We start from the raw sequence: 24742 nt of genomic DNA on the forward strand, positions 1-24742 counted from the left end.
TTCAGGCTTAGGAGTGTTAAGAGAGCCCTGGCCTTACCAGCTTACCAGGTACCAACCACCTTTTGTGGTTTTCCTCCATCCTGTCCACAACTCTCAGACCTTCTATGAAAACTCCACTTGAATAGACCTAGTCTGAGTGTGTCCAGTGTTTCCTGCTGGGACTCTGACTGATGTGCCGGCTCATTGAAAGGAAAGGGAAAAGTCCTAATGGTGACCCATAAAACCCAAAAAGATCAGGACCCACCAAGTCTCTGACCACATCAGCTTCTACCACTCCCTCACTATTCCGAATGTGATCTTCTCCAGTCACACTGGCCTCTGTGTTGTGGGCCTTTGCACGCTAAGACTGCTCTTGCCACAGAAATTCATATGACTCACTGTCCCAACTCATGAAGATGTCCGTTCAAGTGCCCTATAACTAAGAGGCTTTCCATTCCTATTCTGTATAAAAAGGCAAATCTCAATCCACCTTCACTATCTTAGAATGTTTATATTTTCTGTATGACACTTATAATAACATATTTTCTTGATTTTTCTATAATCTGTCTTTCCCTATTAGAACGTAAGTGCTTTAATAGCAAAACTGGAGCTTCACTCATCGCTATAGACACCACTGTCTCAAACAATGTCCGGCATATAAAACATACTCAATAAATAGGCTGGTGGATGAGTGCTGACTGTTTGGGTTCGTATCTGGGCTCCACTATTTACTAGCCAGTGAGCTTGGTCAAGTATCATAAATGTACCATGCCAGTTTTCTCATCTGTAAAATGGGGACATTAACAGAACATACTTCTTAAGCTTATATTGACTACTCAGTAAATTAATATTCATAAGGCAGTTAGAAGAGTGCCTGGTATATGAGAAAGCCTTTATAAATGTTTGATCATTTATTAATGTATGGAAATACTTTGCTATGAAAAAATATGGCCCCTACATAAAAGGAATAATTCACAAGAAAATACCTAATCCTGTATGTACTTAGTTATGTTACATCCAAATATATAAAGAAAAATGACAGAATTACAAATAATAATTTGTTAATCCATAACTATAGTGGAAGACTTTAATATACACCCATCACTAAATTAGTTTGAGGAAAAAACCTTAATGTACACACTGTATCCCAAAACACAATTAGCTTGAATTAATGGGCACAGACGCTATAACCAAACTTTAGTGAACACACATTGTTTTCAAAGAAATAGGGAGCATTTATAAAATTTGACTAACAAATACGTTTACCAGCTAGATACTGCATTCAGCTGGACATTAACAGACCTCAAAACAAACCAAAAAAACCTTTGGCTTCAACCAGTTAGAGGTTACCTTTAATCACGTATGGAGAAGTCTAGGAATAAGCAGTCCAGAGCTGATACAGCAAATCAGAGGCTTTCAGGCAGCATATAGCATTGTGATTTTTTGCTGCACTGTGGTTTTTGTCATCATGATCAAAATACAGGTCTTCCAACTCTAGGCCTTGAGTCCACTTTGGAGAGAAAGAATGTGTGAGATGAACAGGAAACAGGAGAGGCGAACAAGCCAGATGATGTCCCCCCAGTGACTTCCACCTACTTCTCATGGCCAGCAGAGCGGGACAACACCTCTCCGGGCTTTAGGGTAGCCTCATAGATTGAATATTTTCACCAACATTTCAATACTGCTCAACAACTTGAACACAATATTTTTTTCTTTAAGTAAATAAGTCAGGGAGCATGGACCTTGGGAAAGAAGCTAAAAGTAACTACCATACTAGGATAGAAAGATAAAAAGAATCGACATCATAAAGTCCAAATACTTGACAAAAATGCCATTAAATTAGAAGTATACAGTAAGTATAGCCTAATTTCCATGAAGATAAACAAAATCACTCAGGAGATATTCAGAAATACCTTTTTGAATATGCAGTGTACTGATATTTTTAAAGAGTAAATGATAAACAAATTAAATACAAATCTATGTAACATAATTAAGGTTTATTTCGGGGTATAGCTATTGACAAATGCATTTACTAAAACAAAAAGACTGAAAATTAATGAGCTAGTGGTCCAACCTAAGGATTAGACACCACTAAAGGTAATCCCAACTCATAATGTCTACCCTTTTCATCCCCAGTTTATTTTGTGGCCACTCCGTGAAGAGCCGAGGCTGAGGCATGCCCATATTGACTACGTTCCTAGGATTCCCCTTCAGTCTAAGTTCCCAGGAGTCAACGGTAACAGGAGTCACTGAAAGATTTTCCAAAATTCACACACTCACAGGTTTTGCATTAAGAGAGAATTTCATATTTTTCTTAATGTAAGGGGTTATCAGTAAAGGCATTCCCTCATTCTTTATAGTCACAAGTTTCTCTGCAGTGAATGATGGCTTCCCAATGAAAGGTTTTCCAATACTGACGACATTCAATGGGACCTTCTCTCCAGAATACTCATGTCTCTTAAAATTGAGAGGAAATACCAGGCTTTCCCATGGTAATTGCATTCAGAATATCTCACCTTCTTTTCCTCAGTAATTTGAACGCTTGTGCTGTAGGGTTTTCCACATTCCTTACACGAGTGTTCCTCCGTAGTGATTTCTCATGCGTGTTCTAAGGGATGAATGTCCCGAAGGCTTCTGCATTCTGATGATATTGATAAGGTTTTTCCCGTAGTGTGAATTGTCATGTGACTCCCTGGAGATATTGCTGAAGGCTCTCCTATAGCTACTGCATCCCTTGGGTTTCTCCTCGATACATAATCTTTCATGCACATTGGGGTGTGTCTGAACTGAAGGCTTACCATGAAGACTGCACTCATGAGGTTTCTCTCCAGAGGGAATTAACATGAGAGTTACTGAATGCTACTTCTCATCGAATAGATTGAAAGGATAGGGGTACGCCTTTCTTCAGTGATTTCATGGCAAGCTTCTCATATGGTTTCCAATGATTTCTGCCCCTGGGTATACCTTGTGTAGTTTCTTCTCACATTGTATCAGGATTGGCCTGTGTGACCAATACAATAATGGAAGAAGTGGTAACATGTCCTTCTGAGGCTAGGTCATAAAAGACAATGTGGCTTCTGCATTAGCTCTTCCTCAGACCAAATGTTTTGAGGAGAACCTGCTGCTACACCATAAAGATACTTAGCCCTGTGGAGAGCACTACATGGTAAGGAAATGAAGCTTCCCTCCCAACAACCAGCACTAACTTGCCAGCCATGTGTGAGCCATTTTGTGAGTGGACTCTTCAGCAATAAAGACTCAGGTGACGGTAGCTCCAGCTGACACCTTGACTGCAACCTCATGAGAGACCTGAGCCAGAACTACATAGCTAAGCTGTTTCTGAATTCCTGACCTACAGAAATTGTGAGATAAGAAATGTATGTTGTTTGAAGCCACTAGTTTTGGAGGGAAATCTGTTATGCAGCAACAGATAACTTCTACACCTAGTGTGAGTTACCACAAGCTGGCTGAAGGATAAGATATCAATAAGTGCTTTCCCAGTTACTGTATTCAGTTCTAGGTAGTTTCACTGTAAGCATCTTCACCGTACACATCTTTGCCACAAACATTTTCACGGCATAACTAATTGGCCGTAAGGCAATTTTGCCATAAAAGATGAAAGAACTGGTTGAAAAATAAGACATTTAAGTGTAAAGATACAAATAAAGGGACAAATAAGAGACTGTAAAGCCAGATTCCATACTATAGTAAAAAATATCAGTTTGCAAATCCTTCAGTAAACATAGTCGTCCCTCCTACATTTCCTATAGAACTTTGGAATGTCTATGAATGGCTATGTGACAATACTGCATTTCACAACACAATGCAAAGCTCAGTCACAAATATGCAACCTAGTATTTGGAAACTGATACCACTCTTAAGGAAAGAAGAAATTTTAGCAAAAAAGAAAGTGCGATGCTGAACAAGGAAAACAAACTATGGTGTAGTAGCTTCATGGCAATACTGCACAAACAACTGATTTAATTTTGTGGATAGGTAAGCATTTGTCCTCCAAGGCTTTCGTTCATAGGATTATGCATATTTCTGTTTGCCTGTTGATTTGTCTCCTTGTAAGATATATATAGATATCTGTTATGCAGCAACAGATAACTTGTACACATAGTGTGAGTTACCACAAGCTGTCTGAGGGATAAGATATCGATAAGGGCTTTCCCAGTTATTGCATTCAGTTTTAGGTAGATATCTATATATATCTTACATATAAACTTGGCATTACCAAATTACCAAAAATGAAACCAAACTGTCAACCAGTTATTTTATCTTTTATGGCAAAATTGCCTTACAGCCAATTAGTTATGCAGCGAAAATACTTACAGCAAATATGTTTACAACAAAGATGATTACAGCAAAAACATCACACATGATTGTATTCATATCCACCTATTATGTATTCTCTTATGCACAGAAAGGTAAGAGTTAGTGGTGAAAGATTTCCCACAATGATTACATTCATACGGTTTTTCTCCAGTGTGAGTTCTTACGTGTTTCTTAACAGCTGAGAGATTATTAAAAGCTTTCCCACAGTTACTGCATTCATACGGTTTCTCCCCAGTATGAATTCTCTTGTGCACAGTAAGAGAAAAGCTACTGCTGAAGGATTTTCCACACTGATTACACTCATAGGGTTTTTCTCCAGTATGAGTTCTCATATGCTGTGTCAGATATGAGCTCTTCCTAAAGGTTTTCCCACAATCATGACATTCATAAGGCTTCTCCCCTGTGTGAATACTATTGTGCCCCGTAAGGGAGGACCTTGTGCTGAAGGCCTTTCCACACTGATTACATTCATGGTGATTCTCTCTTGTATGAATTCTCTTGTGGCTTTTGAGGTTACAACTAGTGCGGAAGACGTGAAAACACTGGTTACACTCATAGGGTTTTTCTCCAGTGTGAATTCTCACGTGCAATCTAAGGGATGAGGGATCATTGAAGGCCTTCCCACAGTCATTGCATTCATAGGGCTTCTCCCCATTGTGTATTCTCTTATGAATAGTAAGGTAAGATCTACTGCTGAAGGATTTGCCACATTGATTACAGTCATAGGGTTTTTCTCCTGTATGAATTCTCTTGTGCTGCGTAAGGTTAGATTTCGTGCTGAAGACTTTAAAACACTGATTACACTCATTGAGTTTCACTCCAAGATGACTTCTCCCCTGTTAATTAAGAGATTAATGATAATTGTAATTTATAATATTTTTAATATTCCATGCTATCATATGAATTCTCTCCCATGGATTTTGTCACATTATTAGAATTGATGCTCTGGTTATTTTCAGTGATTGTATATGGTTTCTGCCCAGTTTGAGCCCTTACAAATCAAAAATGATAGACGCTTATCATAATCACAAAGAATTTCCTGCTAAATTTACGACCACTTTATGTTTCAAACAGTTAATATCTGAGTCACATTTAAGGAAATATTCACCTGTGGAAACTCTTGGTGAAGAAATAAGTTTGGAGCTAGCCTACATTTTTCTCCAAGTTCCCAACAGTTTTACAGTATCTCTCCAGAGACATCATTTTCTCATGTGTAAATGATACTTTCCTTTAATTAATCTCCTGGTACTTTCGTGGCTTTTCTGACTTATGGAGTTCTCCTACAGTGGAAAACCAGAAATCACCTATGTTAGACTTACCGCTTTTACACCATTAGGATGTTCTTTTCTGAAAACACGCTTCTTAGGAGTTAACCATTTGGCCTTAAGTACAGTCTCCAAATCTGAAACAAATTGAAAAGAAATTTAAGTTGATGGATAAAAAAATAGTAAAGTTCAAACATGAGTAACAGCAGATTCTGAGGGATTAGGGTTTTTGAATTTGGCAATAAAAGGGATATGAGCATGTAAACTGTAGTTATTAAAAAAGGATTCTAGAAGGATTAAGATTGATCAGAGTTTTACCAAAGAAGGAATTATCAGGAATGCAAAGTAGGAAAGAATTAGACAAAGAGCTCATGCGAGCTTAAATTTAAACAAGAAAAAAAGACAAGTCTTTTTCTCCCTCTGAGTCCAAAGTAAAGTATAAGATGTTGAAGAGAAAGTTAAAAAGGAAAGTAAGAATGTACACAAGGAAGCTAATAGCAAATGTTCTTGGCCTTCTCTGTCAGAAAAAAGGCTATTTTACAAAGTTCCCTGATTGGCATTTCGTCATGTAAAACCCCCATGCCCCAAGTCACTGGCCAGAGCTATTTCCCACAAGGACCCCTAGCCACCTGGTGCTCACCTGGACAGGTGCCTGGGAGAATTCCTCTCTCCTCTGCCATCACTTTATCTTCTTGCTCCAACTGGGAGATCAGACTGGGTTTATCAACATGATACCCTACTCATGGAAAAAAGACATATATTGTAGGGGGACTATGCAGATGACAAGGAACTCCACAAAACCAAAGCCAGCAATTCTGAAGATGGGTGAGTGTGACTTTCAGAGCAGTGAATATAGTAACTCTCAAGGAACAAAAATATAAGCATCCTCACTCAAGACCCAGGCGACAGGACATAAATAGTTCCAAAGTACATGCCCCAGTTTAAATATACACTTCAGAAGCTCTAAAGCTTTTAACCATGGAGAATATAAAGGAACACATGTTCAGTTCATGGGGAAGGCATCAGACAGAAAGCTCAGTGAGGGAGGGAACTATGTCTGTATCATTCACCACTGTATTCCTAAACCCCACACAGACCCAGGAACACAGACGTGCTTAATAAAGACCTGTGAGAAGTGAGGACAGTAAAAATTGTGGAATATTGAACTCCAAAAGTCCATCCCTTCACAAAATTGTGAATAAACTGGCAAAAACTATCAGAATCAACTTGATTGGAACTCTGGAAACTTGTCAAAAGTTTGCAGCAACCATGAAAATGCTTAATTGGGAAAACCCAGTTCATATTTTAAGTGAGGCTTGCCTCATCCTCAATTCCCTGCTTTGGACATTAGCTTGAAGATGATAGCCCTCATTCCTAGTATGAAAGGGCGCAGGATGGACCTTAATCTCAAACAACTGTGATTGATTGTTTTGACCCTTCTGAAGGTTTGGCTCAAAAGGCTTGTCTTTATCTAATTCCAGACTCTCCAAGGTCTGAGCTGGCTACCCAGTGGCCATGTGCTGAACACATTTAAAGGGAAATATATTAGCCACCACCACCCGAGGGAAGTGAAAACAGCAGAAGAAAACAAAAGACTAAACAAAATGCTTGGGAGGAAAAGTGTGGAATGAGATGTTTTGGGGAATTTTTGAACAGCTCCCTCATATTCCTTTGACTCTAGAAAGCCATGTGCACACCCAGGGTCGGGTGCATGCTCAGCAAGGACCTGAGAAGGCACTAAGGCTTCACCTTTGGCTGACCTTCAGGCTCTGCACAAGCAGGAAGTGAAGGCTAAGGCAGAGCTGGAAACTGCCTGGCTGATTCAGAAGGCATGCCCCTCTGTATATACAGAGCCCATCTGCAGAGACCAGGAGTGTTTTCCTTTTTGTTCCAGGCATGCAACGAAATCTCTGACAAACCACGAGCTAACCATTAAGCTAACATAACAGAGTCATCAGTGACCGGACACAACAAATATAGATATTACAATATTAGTTCAGAATATAACTAAACATACATACCACACCAACTATAACAAAGAACAACAACAAACCTGGGAGACGGGGAAAAATCTGATTCCATAATTGCCATATTATAATACTGCAAATGTCCACTTTTCAACAGAAAAGTTTTGAGGCAGGCAAAGAAACAAATGTATGGCCCATTACAGGAAAAAAAAAAATTAGCAGAAACAGTCCATGAGGAAGCCTAAACATTGGACTTAATATACAAAGAATGTAAATCAACTATTTTAAAATTGTTCAAAGACCTAAAGGAAACCATAAACAAAGAACTAAAGGAAATCATAAGAATAAATTCTGATCAAATAGAAAACATGTTATAGATATACAAATTAAGAACAAACAACATGAGGTTTGGAGTTGAAAAGTACAGTAACTTAAGTGAAAAATTCAGAAGAACAGTTCATCAGCAGATTTGAGCCGACAGAAGAAAGAATCAATGACCATGAATACAGGACGATTTGTCTTACCTAGTCTGAAGAAGACAAAGAAACAGAGAAAAAAAACAATTTGAGCAGAGCCTAAAACACCTGCAGGATACCATCAAACATGCCAGACGCACACCTTATGGGAGCTTCTGAAGGAGAGAAGAGAATGAGGTAGAAAGAATATTTGAAAAAATAATGGCTAAAAGCTGCCTAAAATTTGGTGGAAGATACAAATGTACACAACCAAGAAGCTTAACAAACCCCAAATAGGTTAAAGAGAAAGAGACAGAGATTATTAGGACATCTATCCTGTAAGAAATGCTGATGAGAGACTTGTGGCTGAAATGAAATGGCAACGGATATTCCTCAAATCTACACAAAGAAATAAAGAACACTGATAAAGGAAAATACATGGGTGAATATAAATGTCAATAACAATCAGTTACTTATTTTTGGCTTGTTAACTCCTCTATTTTTCCTATATGATTTAAAAGATAAATGCTTAAACCAATAAATCTATGTTAATGGGCACATAATGTATAAAGATGTAATTTGTGACAAAGCAATTTAAAGCGGGGGGGGGGCAGCCATATAGGAGCAAAATTTTTGTATGCTTTTGAAACAAAGTTGCTTTTAAATCAAAATACTTTGGTATAAATTAAAGTGTTAATTGTAGTCCCCAGGACAACCACTAAAAAAAGTAACCAAAAAACAAAAAGAAATGAGAAGGGAATCAAAATATTCCCCTAGAAAATACCTAATACAAAAGTCAATAATAACGGAAGAATTGAAGAACAAAATTGAATGACATGTAGAAAGCAAATAACAAAATGGCACAAGCAGGTCTTTCTTTATTCAGAAATTACCTTACATGCAAGAGGATGAATCTGTCCAATGAAACGGCAGATTTTGGAGGAATGGATTGAAAAATAATCCAATTATATACTATCTGTAAGAGACTCAGTTTACACCTAAAGATACTAATAGATCGGCGGTCAATAGATGGAAACAGATATTCCATGAAAACAGCAGCCAAAAGAGAGAGTGTAGCTATATTAATTTCAGGCAAAATAGACTTTAAGACAAAAATTGTTATAAGACACAAAGAAAGATATTTAATAAAAAAGTTTATGTCTATAAACAATATAACGTTTCTAGACATATGTGTACCTAACAACATAGCTCCAAAATATATAAATTTAAAAATGACAGAATTGTATGGAGGAATAGAGAGTTTTATAATAATAGTTGCAGGCTTCAACATCCCACTTTCAATAATGAGTAGAACAACTAGTCTGAAAAGCAACAAGGAAACAAAGGACTTAAACAATCCTATAAACTAACTAGACCTAACAGACATATAAAATACTCCACCAGCAACAGGATACACACTCACCTCAAGTGCACATGAGACATCCTCTAAACTAGACCGTATGTGAGACCACAACACAAATCCAAATACATTTAAAAACAATGAAATCATACAAAGTATCTTCTCTGACCACAATAGAATCAAATTAACAATGAGTAACAGAAGGCTATGTGTCAAAAAACTTAATATTGTTAAGATGACAATACTAACCAAAGCGATCTACAGATTCAACGCAATCACTATCAAAATTCCAACCGCTATTTTGCAGAAATGGTAAGTTGACCCTAAAATTCATATGGAATTGCAAGAGTTCCTGAATAGACAAAATAGTCTCAAAAAAGAACAACAAATAGGAGAATTCACACGTACTAATATGAAAACTTACTACAAAGCAAAGGTAAGGAAGACAGTGTGGTGCTGGCACACGGACAGACATATAGATCAATGGAACAGAATTTAGTGTACATAAACTCATGTGTCTATGGTCAAATAATTTTCAACAGGGTGCCAAAACAATGCAATGGGGAAAGAATAATGTCTTCTACAAAAGTGCGGGGACAACAGGATATACACATGCTAAAGAATAAAGCTGACACTTTCTCCAAACCATATACAAAATTAACTCAAAATGGATTAAAGACTTCATTAAAGAGCTAAAGCTAGGAAATTCTTAGAAGAAAACATAGGGATAAATCTTCATGACCTTGGATTTGGCAATAATTTCTTAGGTATAACACCAAAAGCACAAGCAAAAAAGAAAAATAGATAAATTATAATTTTTGTGTGTCAAAGCACACTATCAGGAAAATGAACAGATACCACGGAATGGGAGAAATTATTTGCAAATCATATTTTGGATAAGGGTCTAATATTCATAATATATAATGAACTTTTCCAACCCAAGAACAAAAAGATAAACCATAGAATTAAAAAATGGGCAAATGACTTGAATAGACATTTCTCCAAAGATATACAAATAGCCACCAAGTACATGACAAGATGCGCAATGCAATTAGTCATAAGGGAAATGCAAATCAAAACAACGAGATACCACTTCATATCCTCGAGGATGTGTATAATCAAAAATCCAAATGTCAGGGCCGGCCCGGTGGCGCAGCGGTTAAGTTCGCACGTTCTGCTTCTTGGCAGCCCGGGGGTTTGCTGGTTCGGATCCCGGGTGCGGACATGGCACCGCTTAGCAAAAGCCATGCTATGGTAGGCGTCCCACGTATAAAGTAGAGGAAGATGGGCATGGATGTTAGCTCAGGGCCAGTCTTTCTCAGTAAAAAGAGGAGGATTGGCATTAGTTAGCTCAGGGCTAATCTTCCTCAAAAAAAAAAAACCAAAATGTCGGGGAAGATGTGGAGAAATTGGAACCCTCAAAACGCTAAACACAGTCATATATGACCCAGCATTCCACTCCTAGACATAGACCCAAGAGAAGTGAAAACAGATGTTTAAACAAAAGCTTGTAAACAAATATTCACAGCAGCATTATTAATAGCAGCCAGTAAGTGGAAAACACCCAAATGTTTATCAACCAGTGAACAGATAAACAAAATGTGGAATATGCATACAACGGAATATTATTCAGTCATAAAAGGGGATAAAGAACTGGTGCATCCTACAACATAGCTAAACCTTTAAAACATTATGTTGCTTGAAAGAAGCCAGACATAAAGAATCACATATTTTATGATTCCAGCAATATGAAATGTTCTGAATAGGAAAATTCATAGAGACAGAAAGCAAATTAGTGGTTGCCAGCAGTGAGCGGGGTAGGTGACATGTATTGGCCACTTAATGGGTAGACGCTTCCCTTAGGGGTGATGACAATGTTCTGAAATTAGATAGTGTTGATGGTTGCTCAACACTGTGAATCTATCAAAAGCCACTGCACTGGATACCCTAAAATGGTTAAAATGGGGAATTTCCTGTTCTGTGAATGTTATAAGAACTAAAAAAAAAAAAGCCTTGCTACCTGAGTCAATAAATAAACGCAGGAACAATGTCAGGCTTACCAAGCGATGCGAGGTTCCTGCAGTTCTCCAGCATCACGTCCCTGTACAGGGTTCTCTGCGAAGGGTCCAGCAATGCCCACTCATCCGGAGTGAACTCCACGGCCACGTCCTCCAAGGTCACCAAGTCCTAAACCACCACAAAGATCATGGCTTAACCATGACCCCTCCACCAAAGTGGACAGGAAAAAGGCCGAGGATGACAGAACTGGGGAGGAGGAACCCACAGCACAAGGTTTCCACACAGGTGCTGATCTCTGCTCTCATTTGCATCCAGGCTCAACCCTCACTGCTCATCTCCTGTCCAGTTCTGCCCACTCCCAACGTTAAATGCACCTCTAACACATACGTGATACTCTTCCAATGAGGCTGTGAAATCCTGCAATCTAACTTCCCTCAGTGTCCAAGGTTGAACATAGGCCTGGGACATTGCAGAAATCAGAGAAATACTTGGTAAAGTATGAATGATTCCCCGATAGCCATCATCAAGTGCTTGAGTTTAGGACACAGCCATGTCCTTCCTTAGCTTCCACTTAAAACTCTCAGCAGAACTTGATGTAGATAGTGACCCTGGAGGAAGCTTTGCAATGTAATAAACGTCGGTATCTACTGACAATGACGGGGTAGCCCCACACCCTCCATCAGATGCCCAGAGACCCTGGGATGCCTGAAGACCTGGTTTGGCTGTGAGGCTCTAGGTCGTTGAAAGATAACAAAAGCAACTTTTGATCAAAGGAATAATGATTTGGAGAAAGGAATATCTGGCTCACCGGTAACCAGCTTGTCAGGAAGCCACGAACGAACCCTTCCTCCTCTGTGCATCCTTTTTGAGGAGAGGCTGGGTACAGGGGAGACTGAGCTGGGGAAAGAGGAATGAGTCACAAGAATCCAGGGTTGCTCTAGGTTCTAGCACTCACACATCTGGAGGCTTCGCCAACCTACCTGGGACTGAACACGGCCCAACACTAACACACACAGCTTTCATTAAGAAACCAGAACACAGTCCTGTCTTACTCAGGGCCAGGAAATAGGAACGAGGGTCTTCCTGCACTTGAGGAAGAGATTATTTTCATTTCACAGACAAGGAAATGAAAATTCAAAGGGACATCACATTATTTTATCGTTTAATAAAGAAGGCATTAGAGGTAGAATCCCAAAGCTCCCACACACTCACCACACAGGTGACACCTCCACAGACACTCAAATCTCCAAACTCCCACATCCCCAAAAGCACCCAATTGCATACCAGTGACCTCTGGGCTCCACTCCCGCCTCTCCTGCTCAGCCCCCTCCCCTGTGCCTGTTCTGTGGTGCAGGGGCCTTCAGCACCTGGACTCTCAGGGCTGTGAGGACCCAAGAACTTACCACAAGTGGGGGACAGAACCATGGCCGCCATCCTGTGATGAAGGCGCTAAATCTTCCTGACCAACAGGGCAGTGGAGAACCAGGACACTCCTCCTCTTGTCCCCACGGAGCACTCAGGACAGGGCTCTGGAATAAAAGGGAAAATAGAAAGTCTTCTCAGCCTCTCTCCCTCTCCAGGCTCCTGAGGACGAATCTGTCTTAGCCTGTCCATCATGTCCTCCTTCAAAGGTGATATATTTAATACTGGGCCCTGCCTTTGCTTAGCAGATTCTGAACTCAGGGCCATGTGATGGCAAAACTTGTCTTATTCTGTCCCCAGTGGTACGACCAATACATTACTGCTCCCCCCACTTTAAGTCCTTGCTTCCCTGAGTCTCGGGTCACATTCTTCCCATCCACGTGGTTGTCACAATCACAGACTCAGCTACAAAGCCTGTTCGCTGAGACTTTGGCACCTGACTCCCATCATTCTTGTGACCTCCAGTTCCATGTCATTGGATGACAGCAGAGTCATGAGGATGACTCTCACAGCATTAGGAGTTTGTCCCTACTCCACCATGACCACACATTTCCATGGGCACCACCCCAGGCTTTGTCATCACCTGACACTATTCCACCATCTAGAACAATAGTTCAGAAATTTCTCTCTCTGAATACAACTTCCTAAATTTCTACCTTCTTCACTCATTTTTCCCTCTCACTACGTGTTCTCCACACAAAGGCTCCAGTCTGCCCACTCTCCTACTTTCTTGTTGTCCATCTACCACCTTCTCTCTTCACTTCATACTTGTCAAACTCCAACTGTAATGTCTCTCATTTCAAAATATTTCCTTATCCCTACCCCCTACATTCACTCCAGCCCAAGAGAACTCCAACCAGGCAGGATTGCAATCATCTGCCTGCTCCATGGCAACATTTGGGCAGACCAACCTGCATAAGAGCTGTCACCTTGCCACCTCTAGAAAAACATGGTCTCCAACACGCAAAGAGCCCTTGACCCTGCAGGACAATCCTACAAGTCCATGGAGCTCCGTGTTCATTAAACCTTCTCCAACGTCTCTAATCTCACACATGCTCACCTTTTCCCTCTCTGCTAACCAGCTTCCCAAACAGCCCTCAATAATCCCAGCCTCTTGGTGTCTCACCTTTGTGAGTCCCCCACAAACAGTGAATTAGGGTTGACCTGTGTGATCACTAGACTACTGCAGAGGTGACAGTGGGCGACTTTGGGGCTAGGTCCTAGAAGGCGCCGTAGCTTCTGCTGGTTTGGACTGCTTGCTCTAGGGACAGACCATGACACTGTTTCAGGGACACTCAAGCAGCCCTGTGGAGAGACCTCCATGGAGGGGAACTGAGGCCTCCCTCCAACAGCCAGCACCTACCTGACAGCCACGCGAGTGAATTACCTTGGAGGTGAGTCCTTCAGCACCAGTCGAGCCTTCAGATGACTGCAGTCCCAGCGGATATCCTCCTGCAACTTCATCAATGTCCTGAGCCAGAACCTTTCAGCGAAGCCCGCCTGAACTCCAAAAGCACTAACAGTGTGAGAGGTGACACATGATTATTGTTGTTTTAAGGCGCTAGGGTTTGGGGGAATTTGTTAGGCAGCAGTAGATAAGGACGAATACACCCTGACTTTCAGCAGATGGTCCTGCATCCTACTTCTCAAAGCAAGCATCCAGAGAAGGAAGCCACTTTCCTGTCTTGTCACCAAAACAACCACCCGCACCATGGTTTCCTCCCTCTCCTGTTAGAAACCAGGAGCCATCTCCCTTCTCTGTAAGGCCGTGCTCTGCGGCTCTGTTCTGTGCTCCATCCCACCTGCCTTTTTAAGAGCTGTACAGCATTACTGATCTCTTGCCTACCTTTTCCCTTCCAGCTCTCTCACTCTACTGGACCCTTTAACCCATGAGTCCAACCTGATGCAGGATTTGTAGTAGTGAAATAAATCTATCCTAACAGCATAGTTTTCTTTCCAGTTACTGTCCAGTTTCTCTCCTTCGACACAAACTGTTTATTCTCTGTGTCATTTCCTCATGTCCCATTCATTCCCCAATACAGTATAATTTGGTTTCCACCACTGCCATTTCAAGGATAATACACTTGGTAGAATCACCAATGATCTTAGTCACAGAACAGAGATGTAGATTGCAACTACACTGACATCATTTCTCATCTGTCAGATCAACAAAGACTTGGTGGGCTGAATCTTTTATTGGCCAGGCCATATGGAAAGGCCTTGTCATACACTGCTGGGGTAAAACTCAGCAGGAGATATGTCAATGTCAAGCAAAATGGAAAAACATTTACCCTGTCCCTGTCAACTGCACTACCAGGACTCTGCCTGAGAGATACAAAAATACTAAAAGACATGAGTGAGATTATTCCCTGTGGCCTTATTTATAATATGGAAGGATTGGAAACAACATAAATGACCATCAACAGGGAATCAGTTCAATAAACTATGAGACAGCCACATAATGAAGAAACAAGCACACAAAAAGGAAAGAGAAGATCTGTAGGTATTCTTATCTCCAATAAATTTAAGTGAAAAAAATCAAGGTACAAAGCCGTCTCTATGGACTGTGTCCTTTTTAAAAGAAGGGAGGTCTCCTTTCCCTGGAGTCACAGAATAAAATGTAACTCCAGAAAACTGGCTTCTTGAGGTCTTTCTGCATGTCCTCCCTCCACCCCAAAGATAAAAGCAATAAAGGGTGTGAGTGGGGCAGGGAAGGGAACACTGGACACTAAGAGTGAGTTTGGAGCAGGTGGAAAAAAAGAGTTGCAAGGAGTCTTTGACTCCTTGGCCTGTGTGATAGACACATTTCAAGTGTGCAGTAGCCACATGCGGCTAGTGGGTACCATATTGGACGGAGCAGAAGTGTACAGCATTTCTGTCATCACTCAAAGTTCTGTTGGGCAACACGGGTATAGAATGGTCCATCCTCTGTGACCCTCTTTCCCTCGCCCCAAAGATGTCCATATTCTAATCCTTAGGACCTGTGAATATGTGACCTTACAAGGCAAAAGGGATTTGACAGATGTGATTAAGGTAAGGATCTGGAGATGGGAGATGACCCTGGATTATTGGGGTGGGGCCAATGTTACACAAGGGTCCTTATAAGAGGAAGGCAGGAGGCCCAGGGTCAGAGAAGGAGATGTGATGAGGGAAGCAAAGGTCAGAGAAAAAGAGAGATTTGAAGATGCTACGCTGCTGGCTCTGAGGATGGAGGAAGGAGCCACAAGCCAAGGAATAAAGGCAGCCTTTACATGATGGAAAAGGTGAGGAAATGGATTCTCCATGAGAGCCTCCAGAAGAAACACAGCCCTGTGGATCCATTAAGGACTTCTGACCTCCAGAACTGCAGGAGAATAAATTTCTGTTGCTCTAAGCCATGAAGTTTGTGGTAATTTGTTACAGCTGCCACGGGAAACTAATTCAGCGTCTCCCATCAACCCTCCTGAGCCGGGGTGTGAGTCCAGTGGACATGGACACCTGCTGCAGAGCTGCTCTCCCCTCGGCAGGTGGAGGAGGTCTCCTTTCTCCCACCAGGGACCCGATCTGCAGTTAGGAAGTTATAGTCACTGAGCCAACAGAGAGGAAGGCTGGGATCCAGCCAGCTCACTGGGCCCCCAAGACGAGAGCAGACGGAGAAGGGGCCTGGGACACTTTCAGGCCTCAAGGACCCCTTCAAGGTCTTTGGAAGCTGAATCGCATAGTAGGGCAGGAGGGGTCTCTGTTCAGTGTACAGAGTGACAGCTGCCCCCCTGGATATGCTGCAGCTGGAAGAGGGTCACAGAGGATGGACCATTCTATACCTGTGTTGCCCAACAGAACTTGAAGTGATGATAGAAATGCTGTACACTTCTGCTCCATCCAATATGGTACCCACTAGCCACATGTGGCTACCGCGCACTTGAAATGTGGCTAGGGTGACTGAGCAAACAAATTTCTAATTATATGTTTCATTGGTACAACTGAAATAGCTACAAGTGGCTACTGACTACCGTGGTAGACAGAGAAGCCCTAGACACACTGAGGCCTGACTTCCTTTAGGATGTGAAGGAGGGACTTGTGAGTGGCAAAGTGGCGAAAAAACATGGACCTGGGTGAGGGGGATGCCTGCAGGGTTGCATGGACAGCAGCTAGGAGCACAGTCAGTGCCCTGTGCCATCTGACAAATGCACCCATTAAAGTACTGTTACCTTCTCTCAGTGCTAAACGCCAAGGTCTTTTTTTTCTAGCTCTTTCCTACTCCACAGCCATCATCCAGGCCTAGGGAACAATCACTTTATTTCTAATCTTCTTCCCAACCCCTCCCATCTTGCCTCTTAAGTCTTCATTCTTAACCCTAAAGTCCATTTTAACCCACGTGCTTTGACCAAATGCTAGTCACGTCATCCTTCTGCTCCCCGCTCTCCAGCGTCTTCCCACTGGTCTTAGAGCAGAGTCCACGGCCATGCCTGATCTGGTCCTGCCTGCCCCCCTCGCCTGTCTGACTCACACCCCTCCCCTGTGTTGACTCCCTTCAATCATCCCTCTTCTCAGGGCATGGACACACCAGGCTCTCTGCTTCAGAGTTGTTGTCACATAGGTCCCTCTGCCTGAAAGGCTCTCTTGAACACACTTCCACACCCTCACTCCAGGCTAACCCTCCAACTACCTAAATCCAGTCCCAAATCTAGCTCTCAAGCCAAATGTCAGTCCTTCTCAAGAGGGCTTTTCTGTCCCCTCAGGCTGCGTCCTCTTGTGCCAAGCTCCACATCACCTGGCAGTTGGCCCAGGGCCTGGCTCATGGAGATGATGAGCCATCCTGGTTTGTCTAGGACTGTCCTGGTTTGAACACTAAATGTCCTGTGTCTCAGCAAACCCCTCAGTCCTGAATAAACGAGGACGGTTGGTCACCATAAATTGTGCACTCAAAGAATATCAATTACATGACAAGCACACATTCCCCTCAAGAATGTCCCAGGAAAGCTAGAATGAGAAAGACACACACACCCACACTCACAATTAGTAGAAGCCAACAATTAAATACAAAATTACTTAACATCATTCCCTGCAATGTCAATCACCAGACTGTCATTTCAGAAAAGTTTCAAGAAACAAAGTCAATTCCCTGTAGAAGGCAAGGTGCAGCGGACACTCTGTTTACAGACTAGTCCCGACCCTTCAATCTACAAGGTGTCGCTTAACATTCCTCCAGAAGATGCAAAATCTCACAAAGAATAAAAAACTACTTGCTCAAAATACATCTGGTTGCTGGGCAATTCCATTTTAAAGTTCTGTTACTAATATAAAGAAGTTAAAAATCATCTTTTTCCTCCGGTGCCCCTCTATTTTGAATCTTTGTGGAAGATTGAAAGGGCTTTAGAAGTCAAGCTGAATGAGCCTGAGGAATGCTGCTCAGTATTCCTGCCAATATTTAACGGGTTGTCTTGTAACACTACATAAACACAGAAAGCATTTACATATTTATATTACATATAAAATCCTGACATTTTGAATATGATGGAATGCAAGTACATCTATATTTCTCTACTGCACACGTATTTGCAGTTATTTGCATGTTTGTTTAACATGTTATCTGCATATAACTGTATTTTCTGAATTGTTGACACAGACAGAACCACACACACTTTACTATCTTTCCCCTGAATATGATCCATCAAACATCAAGAACTTTTCCTAAGACACCCTCCCTCTTAGTGACTCCTCGTGTTGACACCCCGAGCCCAGGAAAGCCCACAGGCAGCTCTTCTGCACAGCGGGGGCTGCTGGAACCTGCTGGAACGAGTCCACGCGGCGCTCACCTGTTCACACAGAAATCCACGATCAGCGAGGACAGGCGGACCTTGAGCCTGGTTTCAACTCAAACCTGAGCTCCATGGATGCTTTTCTTGTCTGAGGGGAAAAAGTACAAAGAGTGCTTTTGAGGCCTTTTATAGGGTGATGACAGTTGCTAGAGGGAGAGAACACCCCATTCACTTTTCGTGTTTGTATTTACTGATTTAACGGTAACTGTTGGCTGTGACTGGCTTTCCCTGACTCCTATCCAGCCCCATGCTCCCCCAGACGGCAGAAAGCAGCCCCGTGCTGTGTGCATTTCCCTTCTCACCTCACTAGGCTTGACAGAGAGTTTTTGGTGTCTCCAGACCCTTGAAACAAGCTTGTCACTTAGGGGCCCTGTAAGTGACTCGGCTGACTTGTGAACAGTTTTCACAGTTCGTTCACGGCTCGGGAGAGTCTAAGGCCCTGGGGCAGGGTTTCCCACCCTCGGCACTGCTGACATTTGGGCCAGATAATTCTGCGTCGTGGGCCGTCCTGTGCCGTGGAGGATGCGGAGCAGCATCCCCGGCCTCCGCCCTCCAGGTGCCAGGAGTCCCGATTTGTAACAACCCAAACAACGCCTCCAGACGAGGCTAAAAGCCCCCGGGGCAAATCCCACGGAGGACGGGGACGGGGACGGTGAGGAGGGGATGGTGGCGCCCGGAGGAAACAGCAGCTCCGGCGACCTGAGCGAACAGCCCGGGGGAAACGGGGCTCCGGGGCGACGGAGGACGCCGGGCCCTGACGGAGGCCGCCGGGCCCTGACGGGGCTGCCCCGGCCCAGACCCCTCCCTGGACCCCGATCAGAGCCCAGCCCGGCCGCCACTCACCGCGTCCCGCCCCTTATGCCGCACGTCCACGGGAATCCCGTCCGTGCCGAGAAAACGGCAGACACCGAGCAGAACCACCCGGGTCCTCCCACGGCTTCCGCTTCCGGTCTCGGGCGAGCGGCACTCCGCTTCAGGTTCCGGTCTCGGGCGGGCCTACCCGGGAGAGGCGTTTGGGGGTTCCGGGTTGAGGCGGCGGGGCGGGGCGGGACGGGGCTACGCACCGCAGCCTGGAGGCGGTGTCCAGTTTCCTTAGTGAGTGGAAGGGTCGGTCTCGGGCTAGGTCCGCACTAGTGACGGGGACCAGCTCTAGGGTCTGTGGGTGGAAACCAGCTCTGAGGGTGGGGATCATTGTATGGGCGACACCACGTCTGGAGGGCTGGGTTGTGGGAAGGGCTCAGTTCCATGGGCGGGGCTGTGGGAGAAGGGTAGCTTTAGGGGCGTGGCTGTGGGCGGGGACCCGGCTTGAGGGCGGGGCCTGCAGGTAGGCTGTGCTGTGGCGGGAGAATTGTGGCGGGGGTGGGACCGTGGGCGGAGATTCGGTCTAGGGGCAGGGCTGTGTGAGGGGACCTGTTTCGGGGCTGGGACTGTGGTCCTTACAGGGCCTGGGGGCGCGGCTAGAGTCGAACGGGAGACGGTGGGCGGAGACCAAGCCAGCGGCGGTGATAAGGCGGGGGTGGGGCTGGAATAGAGTATTGGGTGGGAGAGTGGGAGGGAATCAGCTCGAGGGCCGGGGCTGGAGGCGGGGCTTTCCGGGTACCCCCCCCCCCCCCCCCCCCCGCCAGACTGTACAGCGGGCAGGATGCTTAACAACTTTGCTTCAGTCTTTTCTCCGCGTTCACTCAGCCTGACACAGCCCAACAGAACCCCATGTCCATATTTGGAATTTTAAAATTTTTGTGCATGTTTGCTCTTCTTAATTTCTTTAAAAAATTGGTTCCATATATTCACATTTCTCTACCACTTGCTGACCCAAGCCAGTAAATAAGGATCTTACGCTATTTAATTTAAAAATTTTGGAGGGGAGGGGACTACATTATAGATAAAACATATAAGAAAACTTCAAAAAGTAATACAAAGTCAGCAAAATATTCTCACTCCCACCTCTGTCTCCTAGTCTTTTCCCCCAGAGATAAACACCCTTTTCGCCTCTAACCTCCTATATACAGTATGTATATGTATGCGTATATGTGTTCAAGCCCAAGAGGGGCGTCCCCAAGCAAAAACTGAAGCCAATAAATTGTCTCATGCATCTGAACATACTGAAAGATTTAAATTTATGGTGGAGAGGGATGAACCAGTGATGAATTGATAGGAAGAAAAGAAAGCAACAATGGATTTTACCATTTAAAAGGTCAAAAAAAGGTGAGAAAGAAAATTTATGCATAATATCCTATGTGGCACATCTCTGATAAGATTCATGTCATAAAATGGTAAACATTTATGTAATAAAACAATAGGCATTGAATTTTGATTTATCCTAATTCATTAAACAATTATATTGAATGAGGGATGATGTTTTAAGGTATGTAAGAGAACTATATGCTAATTCTTTCAGAAAAGAAAGTAATTAGAAAAAGTCAAAAGTTTCATAAGGAGTTAAGTTAGGAATATAGAGTTTCAACCAGAAAAAATAAAGAAGTTGTTTCTGAAAATCAGAGTAAATAGTGGAGAAGGTAGCTTTTCACTGTAAGGCTTGAAGTATTATTTGAGATATATGTGTATAGACACACAGACACAAGCCTGAATTTGTATTCCAAAGGGATCATCAAACGCTACAAAGAACTTATAAAAATCATCACTTTGCAACAATGGAATGTATTTTGAAAACTGCAGAGTTCAAGCATTAAAAAAATATATAATCATCCTGGTGGAAAAATGAATGGGGCGTTCCTTTCCAACCTACATGATGATAAGCATTTTACATACATTACTCTTGAGTATTTTCACAGGAACCCATACAGAAGATGCTATTATCTATCTCCATTTCACAGATGAGGAAACTGATCGCAGCATGTTGCTAAAACTTTCATATTTCATACAAGTTCTCAGTGGATATTTTATTTTAAAATTGTTTATTGAATTTTCTTTTCATTAATAAAATGTGTCATTCTAATAAATAAGCAAGGAGTATGTAAGAACAATTAAATAAAACGACAGTTTTCTTTTGATGTAGTTAAATATATCAATCACTTTATTATTTTTCTGTTCTCTGCCTCACATCTAGGAAGAGATTTCCTATCCTAAAAGTTTACTAGAAAACTCTACTAAATATTCAAGAATCAGGGGATCCTCATATTATGCAAGCTTCCTGAACACACACAAAAAGTCATTATGACAAAGCACTTGATGCAAAATTCTTACATTATTAATATACTGATATCAATACAATATGTAGTTAGACAAGGTTTATCTGTAGAGTGACAAATATTTAAATATCCTCCCTGTGTTGTTACATTGTCTTCCCTCTGTCCATGTCATGTGTCCAATTATCCTCCTCTTAGACATTTAGAAGGGTGATTTATCACATTTCAGTCTCACTAAGGGCCAGGAGAACATTTGAGAAAATGCATTGCAGCGTTATTCACAATAACTAAGAGGTGGAAATGATCTAAATGTGCACTGATGGATGATGGGATAAAGAAAAGGTGATACAGGCATACAATGGACTATTATTCAGCCTTAAAAAGGAAGGAAATCTTGTCATATGCTGCAACATGTATGAACCTTGAGGGTATTATGGTAAATGAAATAAACCAGTCACCAAAGGACAAATGCTGCACGATTCCACTGAAATCACGGATGTAAAGTAGTGAACCTCACAGAAGCCACGTAGAATAGTGGATCCCAAGGGCTGGGGGTCAGAGGAGGTGGGGAGTGGTTTGCTGTGTGTAGAGATTCAGTCATGCAGGATGGGGGCATCTGAGGATCTGTCGCACAACCATGTCCATGTGGTCAACACTGTTGTAATGTACACCTGGAAATTGTTGGCAGAGTGAATTTAATATTGTCAGTCTTTTTTCCACAATAAAAAAAATTGAGAAAATAGAATACTCATTTGTAATATATAACTCACAGAAGGGAAAGACCTCCCCTAACTTGGAAAACATTACAAGGGCATTAAACCCTGTATTAATTACGAGGGCTGCCATAACAAAGTACCACACAATGGATGGCTTAAACCACAGAATTTTTTTTCTCACAGTTCTAGAGGCTAGACATCTGAGCTCAAACTGTTGGCAGGGTTGGCTCCTTCTGAGAGGAAGGAAGGATCTGTTCCAGGCCTCTCTTTCTGGCTGGTAGGCGGCCATCTTCTTCCTGCGTTGTTAGATTGTCTTCCGTCTGTCCATGTCTGTGTCCAAATGACCTCTTCTTATAAGGACAGCAGTCTTATTGGATTAGGGTCTGCCCTAATTGACGCCATTTTAACTTAATCACCCTATAAAGACCTTGTCTTCAAATACTGAGCTATGGGGTTTAGGACTCCAACATATGAGGCTGAGTCCAGCTCTGACACCACCTTCCGCAGCTCTGCAGTCAGGCAGCTCTGAGCTCCCCCAGCCCAGGGAGCCTGGAGGGGGGATTATGCAGAGCCTTCATTCCCGCATCTCAAAGATGGGCCTGAGGCCCCAGCTCCCAGGGGCAACCATGAGGCTCTCTGGAGAGGAGCTTTTCCAAATGCTGAGAGCTCAGGACCCAGTGCGGGACTCTCGCCTCCCAAACCTCAGGATCCTGTTCCCTGTTCCCACCTCCATGCTCACGCTCCTTCAGATAATCCTCCATCTCAGTGTCCAGAAGCTGCAGGTAATCGAGGAGTGAGCCCAGGAAGGGGAGGACACCCTGTGCCAGCAGAATGGGAGTGATGATGAGTCCAGATTTTCAGATACCCCCATGGACCCTCCCCCAAAACCCCTCACCCCAGCCTCCTGCCCTCCCAGACTCCCACAAAAAGCAGCCCAGGACCCTCAGCAGTCTCCCCAAAGTAGCCCCCTCCAGGAACACCAATCTCCCCCGTCACCTCCCAGGGTCGGCTTTTGCCAAATCCCAGGGAATGTGGTCCCTGCTCCTCCCCACCCCAAGTCCCTCCTGGGCCCAGCCCTGCCAGGCCTCCTCCTGCTCACTTCCAATGCAGGCGTTTCAGGCTCTGTGGGGCCAGGAGCTGGGCCCAAGGAGGAGGGACCCCTCTCTGAGTGGAGGCCTCCAGCTGTGAGGGCGGAGCCCCCTCTCCTCTGACACATGGACCCTTCCCCACAGGCACACTTACCTGCTGCTGCTGCCTCACCTGGGCTCCCTAGGCATTTATGTCTAGGGTTTCCAACAAAGAGGTCGCTTCCTGCAGGGTCAAGGACAAGGTCAGGGAGGCCATGCTCCCTTCCACATGTCTCCCAGGCCCCTGATCCTGTACCCTGGACATCTGGTGTGTGTGGTTGCTCCCTTTTCCAGAGTGCTCTGATTCTCGATCAGTCCCAGCTCCAACACTCGCTCCTCTGTGGCCTCCGGCCTGCCCAGGCCCCTCAGCCTCTCTCCTCATCTGGAAAGTGTGAGGAGAACTCCACCTGCCTCCCAGGGCCTCCTGAGGACTCAGTGTCATCTGACTGTCATCACTGCTCTCCCCTCACCCCTCGAGGAGGAGGCAGCACACAGCTCCTGCACATTCCTCTCCTCCCCTCTCTTGGGGCCTGCACCACAGATCACCTCCCTCCCCGCCCCAGATGAGGACACCGAAGCTCACAGAGGGGCAGTGACTTGCTCAGAGGCCCACAGAGGAGAGACCCCTTCCCCTCCCAGCCAGAGGCCCTGTCCCCCTGCCTTCACCACACCTACAGACACACCTCTGAACGAGGTCACGTCCTCTGGACTCTCAGAGTATGAACAGGCCCTCAGCCAGGCTGAGTGATGTATGGGGAGGGGGGAAGGTTGTCGTGGGGGACCTGTCCAAGTGGCATCTACCTGTCCCAAGGCCTGGGATTCTCTGACCCCAGGATGTACCTGAGGCCATGCCAAAGGCCTCAGCTCCCTAGGATCCCCTCAGGACGTTCCCCTGAACGGAACTCTGTTTTTCATCCATTCAGGAAGGGGACCCGTAGTGCCACATCTGAGTGACAGTTATGGGGTGACCAGGCCACTGGGTGATGCTGACATTTGCTTCCGTTTGTTCTTGGAAACTTCTAACGTCCACTCAGGAAGGTCCATGAAGTATCTATTGGATCCCCCGATACTCTCACTGCCATCTGGGGCACGTGCCCTGCCAACACGGCACTAGGTGAGAATCCCACTGGGTGTGTCAGCAGTGACCACT

General features: G+C 43.8%; 1 protein-coding gene across 1 annotated transcript; it reads right to left on the bottom strand.

Moving 5' to 3' along the window:
* Nucleotides 1–948: 948 nt before the first annotated feature.
* On the bottom strand, nucleotides 949–19567 carry ZNF558 (zinc finger protein 558). Its single transcript, XM_046637733.1, has 9 exons — nucleotides 19447–19567; nucleotides 18601–18691; nucleotides 14193–14321; nucleotides 12787–12912; nucleotides 12192–12280; nucleotides 11425–11551; nucleotides 6223–6318; nucleotides 5637–5719; nucleotides 949–5153 (listed from the first exon to the last, which is right to left on the bottom strand). Exons 4-9 carry the CDS (start codon nucleotides 12815–12817, stop codon nucleotides 4371–4373), a joined length of 1209 nt encoding a protein of 402 aa, XP_046493689.1. The 5' UTR covers nucleotides 12818–12912; nucleotides 14193–14321; nucleotides 18601–18691; nucleotides 19447–19567; the 3' UTR covers nucleotides 949–4370.
* Nucleotides 19568–24742: the final 5175 nt, after the last annotated feature.

The sequence above is a fragment of the Equus quagga genome, chromosome 14, assembly GCF_021613505.1.
Source record: "Equus quagga isolate Etosha38 chromosome 14, UCLA_HA_Equagga_1.0, whole genome shotgun sequence".
Lineage (NCBI taxonomy): Eukaryota > Metazoa > Chordata > Mammalia > Perissodactyla > Equidae > Equus > Equus quagga.

Coding starts and splice junctions, on each gene's coding strand:
- ZNF558 (XM_046637733.1), bottom strand. CDS start 12,817: ATGGCGGCCATGGTTCTGTCCCCCACTTGTG. Junction 12,281..12,786: donor GGTTCTGTCCCCCACTTGTG/GTAAGTTCTTGG, acceptor CTCTTTCCCCAG/CTCAGTCTCCCCTGTACCCA. Junction 5,154..5,636: donor ATCCTAATGGTGTAAAAGCG/GTAAGTCTAACA, acceptor CTTAATTAACAG/GGGAGAAGTCATCTTGGAGT.